Source organism: Heteronotia binoei, chromosome 17 (assembly GCF_032191835.1).
Source record: "Heteronotia binoei isolate CCM8104 ecotype False Entrance Well chromosome 17, APGP_CSIRO_Hbin_v1, whole genome shotgun sequence".
Taxonomy (NCBI): Eukaryota; Metazoa; Chordata; class Lepidosauria; order Squamata; family Gekkonidae; genus Heteronotia; species Heteronotia binoei.
Window position 1 is genome coordinate 20,715,089 of NC_083239.1, and position 9,216 is coordinate 20,724,304.

At 44.4% G+C, this 9,216-nt stretch overlaps 1 protein-coding gene across 1 annotated transcript in view; it reads right to left on the reverse strand.

The window, feature by feature from the left end:
- Positions 1-6,173, reverse strand: part of KPNA6 (karyopherin subunit alpha 6) — a 60,760-nt gene extending 54,587 nt beyond the window's left edge. Inside the window, exon 1 of the mRNA XM_060258453.1 lies at positions 5,974-6,173. Coding sequence (XP_060114436.1) covers positions 5,974-5,977 — 4 coding nt within the window. The 5' untranslated portion in view covers positions 5,978-6,173. The remainder of the gene's footprint in view (positions 1-5,973) is intronic.
- Between the last annotated feature and the right edge of the window lie 3,043 nt (positions 6,174-9,216).

The following is a 9,216-nucleotide window of genomic DNA, read 5'->3' on the forward strand; positions in this document are numbered from 1 at the left end:
TTAAAAACATGTGGGACAGTGGGCCTTATAAAGGCTAATTAAGGGCTAGGAGAGTAACAGTCTAGAGCAAAGCCTGCCCCACCCATGTAAGCACTCAGCCCACATTCCATTCTCTCCTGCCTGCACTTCCCAAACAAGCTTATGACACTGGAGAGACCAGCCCAGATGATCCAAGAGACAGCAGAAGCACAAGATTATTAGCAGGGCATTTGCAGGTAGTGAATAGGAAGGAAAGATGACCTAAAGCCACCAAGCCCCTCTCAGAGGGTCTGCCAGTAAGTCATTCTGCTAGTTAAGAGAGATATATTTCAAGTATATCTATGCTGTCAGCATAATCTGATGTACAAAGTGTGTCACTGACTAGAATACCTCATATTCAAACCAGTGAATAGGCATGACTGTGCCCACATGCTATGATTCCACAGTAATTCAGAATGTACTTCCACATTCAGAGTGACCTTTCCTTTTATAGTTTCCAGCCATTCAAGCTTCAAAGCATGTGGGCAGCACCTACTGAAGCATTCTATGCTTTCATTAGTTCAGGGTCCTCCAATAATTATAATTATGCTGCTGTACAGCAGGTGTTCTTAAACATGCCTGTGCACATGCGCACACACAACCAATCAAGAGATATCCCATCAACCCACAATGGATTACTATAGCATTGTACCTCTGGTGCAGCAAACACCACTGCAGACAACCTCACAACACAAGAGCATACATGGAATGTGCCCCTTCTCTGACCAAGCCAGTTTGTAAACAAGGAAATAAAAGAAAAGCATTTTGCTATCTAGGAAGTCAAGCTATTGCTATAAATGGCCTTTTCACATGTTGGTTAAACTGCTCCCCCAGCATCACAACAGGTGTCAGATGCCAAAGTCCTGACACTGTGTTCTCTCAACACAAGCAACTCAGAGTGACGAAGCTCAATGAGGATACAGACAAGGCCAAATCACACTACGTGACTGCACTATAGGTTACATTGGGTGGTACCTATCACCAGGACTAGGGGAGAAACAGCATTACAAAGTCTTAAAAACGAAGTATCCAAGCAGCTGTAATTTTTCCAGCCTTTCCATATCATCCAATATGAATGAGTGGGGTTTTGACAGACTCCATGAATATTTTGACAACAGCACCACAGCAAGAGAAATGACAGCCAGAGGGCTGTCAGACTAGAGGCTGCCCAATCCTGGAGCAATTTAACTGGCACTTACTTGTTCCAGCTGGATGCAGCAATTTGGGTTCTGATAAGTGTTAAGACAATAGGGCTTACCCCCACAGAAATTCAGAGTGCAGAACCATAACCACCCTCATTGCAGATTATTTATTAAAATATCTATAGCTCACTTTTGCTCTGGCTCAAGGCAACTATGTTATGATGTTGCTGATGAATCAGGATTTTCAGGTGGGAACAGAAGTGTAAGCTATATGTCACTAGACTTTTCTTGGCTATTTAGATTTGTCATACAGGCATTAATCCAGGCTCTCTCAGTGTTTTCCCATGAGACCTCCCTTCTAATTCCCAAACACGGAGGAGATATTACCTGCAGTATGGGAGACAATACAGACAGAAAGGATTGTTTTAAGTTCTAAACTTGTTGCCAAATTAGTCTGTTGCAGAAAGTAAGGGGACGGGGAGCCTTCTGGCATTCTAAAGCACTAACAGATTTACTGTGAATTACCACATTACATAGGTAAGTTTGCTAGTCTTTAAAATGCCAGATTACTGCAGTTTTACAGCTGTTATAAGTCTCATTAGAAGACTTTATGAAGTGCTTTATAAAAAGATATAGTACTACTGCTATATGCAGCAATCTAAATTCCACACTACTTGCAGGTAGCAAAGTGCTTTTTCAAAACAGGGCCAACTGCTGAGTCCAGTTCAGATGTGGTGTCACAGCATCCAACCACACACACACCACGTACGTACCCTTGAAACTTCTCCATACACGCTCTAGCTAATTCTACTCTGGCATACAACATAGTAAACCCAAGGACAGCCCTGACTTCTTAAAGACTTATTGAATAGATTACAGCTTTACCTAAATGCACAAGACAAACTCCAGACCTGAAACTCTTTGAAAATTGCATCATTCCAAGATAATTCTTGGGTATCAATCCCAAGATCTCTCCCTTCCTTACAACCAGGCATCAAAGCTGACAGTATTGTGAATTTATCTTGATATCTTCTAGAATAGTGCAGTTATATCAGGAACACTCAAAATATCACAATGGGCAAAAGATTTCAAGTTCCTAAGAACTCAGACTGGGTATTGTGTCCCCCCCCCCCCGTTCCTAATGCCCCAAAAGAAGAAGTGGAGAAAAAGATGTTTCAGGGCACCGCTTTAAAGCCCTGTAGTCTTTAAAGCCCCCACTCACCATTTCGTTTGTATTTAACATTTGGTCTGAGGGTTTTGAGGGACCCGAACGCCTGCATTCATTATTCTATTTCAGTTCTTTTTTTTATTTAAAAAAGGGGAGGGAAATATCACACTACTGTGCCTGGAATTCTACTATAGATCACCAATCTTAATATGTGTTTGCTTCTTAAAATAAAGAAAATATAGATTATCTATTCAAGCTGCAGGTCCACTCATTCAGCTGTCTTAAACTATTTCCCAATGGGAATTTACTGCCACAAGGCATAGTGATGGATGGTTACTAATCTTAGGTACTTTTAAAACAGGAATTAAGACAAACTGGAGGAAGAGAGATCTAAAAGTAACTACTAGCCATGAATCTTCCATAAATATTACACTGGCACCTAACAGTACAATTTTCTGTTCAGCTCAGCAAGGGAAATGGTGTCAAGTGTTATCCTGTCTGCCAGTAGGAGCTAAGTGTGGGGAGCCTTGAGTAAGAGTAGGTCTCACACAAAACCACAATACAACTGAAAATCCACCCATGAAAGGGTCAAGAGTTGAAAGAGCTGCAATTTTAATTTGTTCTTTGGCCTCCACTTCTGAATCACCCATCAGTTCTCAGGCTAGCGATCTCCACAGTCCTAGTTGTCATGAAATCTCACATTCTCTCATTCACAAGCTTGTAAGCCAACTATGCAGCAAAACAGGGCCTCTTCCTAGCATACCAACTGTATTACTAGATGGCGAAAGAATTTTATACTAGACATAACAACTCTTCCACCATTTGGTCCTACAGACCCCCCAAGTAAAGCTATAATTTAGACAAAAAAGGTTCTTTCTCTGTAGAAAAGCAAAAGCATCAAGAATATTTGTTGCAATGCTGGGGTGATTTACCCCACCATTCTTTTAAATGCAGTAATAAATAGGCAAGTATAATCAGGAGCCTGCACAGTCAAAGATGTTCACAACAATCCTACTGTACACTGCCAGAGGCCCGAAGCCAGGCAGGGGCACACAGGGCAACACTCACACCTGGTTCTGCCCTGCCCGTACCCCCCAGGTCTGCTGCTGCCACTTCATGCTGACCACAGCGATGGCTGCACCAGCTGTGGTGTGCAAGAGGAGCCCCAACCAGGCAGGCAGAGCAGCAGGTGAGTTCAGCAGCTCTCTGCACTCTGGGGGCAGGCTGGATGGAAGGGGAAGAAATCAGAGCGGCAAGGAGTCCCCAATGCTGCTGCTGCACCCACCCATTGGATGTTCAGCAGAGGGAGGGAGGCTGGCTGGGCACAATACAATCAAAGACCATGGAAAAGCCAAGGAGAAGGCTCTTGGTTGGTCCAGCTGCTTCATTTGGCAGCCCTGCAGTGATTTCAAACCTGGAGCTGCAGACGTGATGGGTGCCATTGCACCCATCCATTGGCTGCTCAGTGACATCACCCCACCAAGTGATGTCACCACATCAGGGACATGTCCCCCACACAAAAAAAATCTGGCTATTGAGCTGTATCACCACAAAATGTGAGGAAGGCATCTAGCCCCCAGTATTTTAGGAAACTGCAAAACCAAAAGGACATTTGAGGGTGGTTAGCAGTAATTGGACTTTTATTGCCAGATCCTGACTTGTTTTAATTGCTGTGGGGTTTTGTTAGCCACTGGGAGTCCCTCTTTGTGGGAGGGTGAAGCAGAGTACAAGTGTCTCAATATAAGTAAAACCTCTGCATGTAACATGAGAACTGAAATACTAAAGCAGCGTTACCCATTTACTGAGATTTCAACTACAGTCAAATTGACACATCTGCCTTTCAGACTCACTGAAGAACCATTTATCACTATCACACTTTAAGAACTGAACCCAGTACTCTACTCAGGTAGTAATTGATCCAGGAGGAATGTGCATGGGCTTAGGAACATAAAAATTGTGGTTGTTATTCCCCCCATCAAGTCTTTTACAGATTAGCAAACAGCCACTTGTCTGGCTACCTGTGGCAAGTAAGAAATGCCTCTGGACGGCTAGGGAAGCTTTTTCTCAAAATCTAGCAGACTTGGTGGGCCTCCCAATGATTTTAAAAGTTTGTGTTTGAACAGGTGAGCTAGTAAAAATATATGCAGACTAATAATTTTTCCATATTTGTGGCACCAGTTTATGAGCAGTACAACAAACTATTTCTGGCTACAAATCATATTATAGCCGTTATAATTCTTCCTAAACTAAGAATGTGAACTAAGCAATGAGAAAGCCCAATCTAAGCCACTTTTGTAGTGATACTAAAGGACCACCTAATTTCAGCATCACTGAAATTGCTTTATTGTTCATTGTATGGAATGCCTGTGATATTAACTATTATCAACATGCCTGGAGCAGATTCACAGAATATAGCCATTTTGTGTTTAACTAAAGTTGTGAATTGTAATTTATTGATCTGATGATTTTAGGATTTTAACAGATTAATGTATATGTTTTATATAGTTACCCATACTGAGCTTGTCTTAGCAGGATGGGAAGGATATAAATCCCTTCAATAAAATATATAAAATTTAAAAAGCTGCAACAGACAAATACTCTCAGAAAAGGTTTTGAGGCATAGAGGCAGAGCAGAGCGTACACTACACAAACAGGTCTCTCGTTCTTATACCAGCATATGACACCAGGGAGCCAGGGCTCAAGACAAAGGCAGTGAGTCAAAATAGAACTGCTCTAGATAAAGCAATGGCCTACTGCTAACATCAGTGTTCACACTGCCCCCATGGAAACATGCCGTCACACAAACTGCACTGCAAACAAGACAACCCAGAGAGTTACTCAGCACTAATAGCGTTTCCAACCTCGAGGTGGGGCCTGGAGGTCTTCCGGAATTACAACTGATATTCAGACTACAGAGATCAGTTCTTATGGAAGAAACAGCAACTTCGACAGACAGAAGCTACGGCATCACATCCACACTGAGTTTCCTCTCCTCCCCAAACAACCAAGATTTTCCCAAGTTAGGGCTGGCTGTTGGCAACCCTCAGCATCAATGCTGGAGTAAATTAAGCCATTGGTGTGGACATGGTTAAAATGCTTCTTCCCTCCAAAGAGTTTTCCAGAACGGATGGGGACCGGGAACGAAGGCTGGTTGGGCCCAAGGAATCGCCCGGCATCCCTAACACCACGTGGGAACATAATCTACAGCACAGGGAAAGAGCACGGCCAACCCGCCCTCCTACGAACTGCTCGTCGGGGGGTGAACCACGACGGCAAGTGAAGCTGCAGGGGACGGGGAGACAGCGGACTGCGCTACCCTTTCCGAGGCGGCCTACCGGCCCCCAGGAAGCTATTGAGACTCTCGGTCGGGGGCGGGGGGAACGGGAAAACAAAAGTGCGTCTGAGGAGACGAGACGCTCCATTCGTCCAGGCGTAGCGAGCCAATCCCCGTTGCTGTTTCGTGCCCCAAAACTGGCGGTCCAGAACAGCAGAAACTGAAGAAAACGCCGGCCACCGCCCCGAGGCAGCCTCAAGAAGGGAAGGCCCAGCGGGGAGAGGGCTTGCTGGAAGGAGTCACCCCATGCGTGGTGGGAGGAGGGAAGGGAGGCTCTGGGCCCCAAGTGAAGCTAAGGGTCCGTCTCTCACCCATGACTGCGAGTCCCTTTCCCGCACGCGCGCTCCTGCCTTCCTTCCCTCCCTCCCTCCGGCAGCAGCTCCGGCGGCGACAATATGGCGGGCAGGGGAAGCCAGTCCAATGAGCCAAGCGGCCCGCGAGGGAGGATGGGGCTAAAGAGGAAGCCGAAGGCAGCCGAAAGGGGACAGAACGTCTCGGCGATCTCGGACTCCCGAGGCAGCCCGCGGGCCACGCCCCCTTTTAAAGAGATAGGCGTTCAAGGGGCGGGAGCGAGGGTTGGAGGATGGGCGGGGGAGGAGGCATCATTGCGGCAGAGTCTGTCTCAAGGCACCGCAAAGACCATAGAAGTTTAAATCTTTGTCACAATAAATTTCCCATGACTTTCTGTTGCTACTTTATAGTGTGCACGAGAGGCAACTTAATTAACAAACAAGGTTGCGGCACCTTAAAGAAGCCGCGCGAGTGTAAATATATATCTAACACGCACTAAGAGCGCCAGTTTGGTGAAGTGGTTACGTGTGCGGACTCTTATCTGGGAGAACCGGGTTTGATTCCCCACTCCTCCACTTGCAGCTGCTGGAATGGCCTTGGATCAGCCATAGCTCTGGCAGAGGTTGTCCTTGAAAGGGCAGCTGCTGTGAGAGTCCTCTCAGCCCCACCCACCTCACAGGGTGTCTGTTGTGGGGGAGGGAGATAAAGGAGATTGTGAGCCACTCTGAGACTCTTGAGTGGAGGGCGGAATATAAATCCAATGTCTTCTTCTACTCCCTCACTATGTGCCTGTGTATATGAAAACAGTCCTGCAAGGCGGGTTCCCGGAGGATAGGGTTAAGGAAATTTATACCTGAGTTATGTGTAATGAGGTAGCAGAATGGAGCTGGCCTCTGTTGAATGACCCAAAACAAAAAAACATAGCAAGTAGAAAACTTATCTAGGTTCTCGGCACTTCTATCGGCAGCACTGAAGTGCCACTAGAAGGGAACTATTAACCTTTGGAAAACATTTTTAAAAACAGCTTAATAAAAAGTTCTAGAGAACTTAACAGCTTGCATGCTGCTTTGTGTTGTTAAGTGTGACCTGCAAGACCTCCTTATGACTCCAGACACACAAGAACTAAGATCTACCACGGAAAGGAAGCGATAACCTTGAGGTGCTTTGAAAATAGATATCTTTATGTATTTAGTTATATATTAAGGTGTGTGTATTTGGTGAGCTACACACAAGATCTACAGTAGTTCTATGTCTCTTTTTGGTTGATAGAAAATGCCAGTGTGTAAAACTAAGATATATATGGAGATATATATATATATGCATGTGTATATGTACATATATGTGCATATACATGTGTATATACATATACACAGGATACTTTGTTTTAAAACCCCAAGCCTGTTTTTGTTATTTTTACATGTAAATAAGTGACTGACAAAAAAGCAATTAAGATAAAACTTTTGTTATTTAAGAAAACATTTAACTGTTTTTTTTCCTGGCAAGGCTAATGAATTAATCCTTTTTGCCAGGGATAATTACTGTTTCATGCACCAAGGAGCCAGGACCCAGATTAATGTAACTCCCAAGGAGCCAAGGATACAGAGCCCAGTTTAATGCAACTCCCTTTAGCTCTTGACTCATTCAGAACAAGATATTCTTCCTGCATTTTTTAACCTGTGCCTGTTATGGCATGAACAGGCATCAAACTGAGATTAAGGAGCTCTCACACATGCTGGGATCAGAGCAGTTGGACGTGAATCAATCCCAATAAGGCATTGTCAATAGATGGTACCACATGCATCCAGCCACTTATTGTCAGTTACTTTATTTACTTCATTTACAGCCTGCCTTTGGCAATGAGACTCATGGTGAATTACCAAATGGATTTAAAAATTCAATCCAACGGCATACAATTGAGGCTCAATTAACATGCCAGTGTGCACAGCACTGGCATCCAGGAACCATTTAAAACAATATTACACCCTCCTAAATTCAGATTATTTGCCTTCTCCCCAAAAAGGATTCAAATCTGCATATAACACTGTACCTCTTCCATTTTATTCTCACAGCACCAACACTGAAGGCACATTGGCTGAATGTGTGTGACTCGGCCAGAGTCATCCAGAGAGTTTCTGTGGCAGAGTGGGAACCAGAGTTTGGCTGTCCCAAATCCTAATCTATCTGATACGCCATGCTGCTTGTCAATGGATTCAGGAAGATGTAACTCTGGGTGGCAGTTCCTGCATTAAGTATCACCTCAGCCTTGTATTCATTCACTGACTCTAGGTTCCTAGGTTTTGACCACTGATTCTCCTATTTAGCCAAAATATGAGCATTATAATTGTGTCCTATCTCACAAGGCTGCTATAGGCTTAACACAAAAGGAAAAGTTTTAAGGAACGGAAATGAAACATGGGCAGATGAATCTGCCTTATACTGAATCAGACCTTTGATCCATCAAGGTCAGTTTTTTGCCCCAAATGGTCAGTACATAATTAGATAGGGTGAGGAAGATAATCAAGGAGGACAAGGAATAGGAAACCACCTCAGAATGTATCTTGCCTTGAAAACTGTATTGGGTCAGAAGACAGCTGTGACTTGACGGCAAAAAGTATAATTCTTCCCTTTAAAACTACCTCTTTCTCCTCCCAGATGGCAGAACAGCATGGCCTTTGCTGGATTAAGGACAGGCACCTTGGCAGCCCTAATGAAGGCAGAAAAGTAATATATACCTTTTGTAAACTAATAAATGGTCAAACAGACCTTCTGCATTCCAGAACATAAAGAAGAGGGCTGCATCTTCTGAAACAGCCAAATGACCACAAGTGGGCACTGGACCATCAAAGAGAGTCCTGCAACTCCCTTAAATATGATTTCTTGCATTTTGTCTTGAGGCTTATTCAGATCATTCTTCCTACTCATCTGAAAGTGCGTCCCAGTTTACAAAGCCAGAATAAACACACCTAGAAGGCTCGGGCTATGTTAATTTCTCATGATATAGTTGCTTGCATGGAAACCAGGCACTCCTTCTAAATCCTAACTGTACGGAGGACTAGCAGTGGCAAGAGAAAGGTAATCTGCAGGTGAACAGCCACATTCTCCTATTACGTGTCCCAGGGCTGAGTCCTGGCTTCAGATTCTGAGGCTCCCCTCCCCTTTATATGTTCTGGCCTTCTGCTTAGCTTACTGACTGGTGAGCAAGGAGAAACCCACAGCAGACAGAAATGAAATGGAACTTCAGGAAGGACCCCCCCCCCCACAGA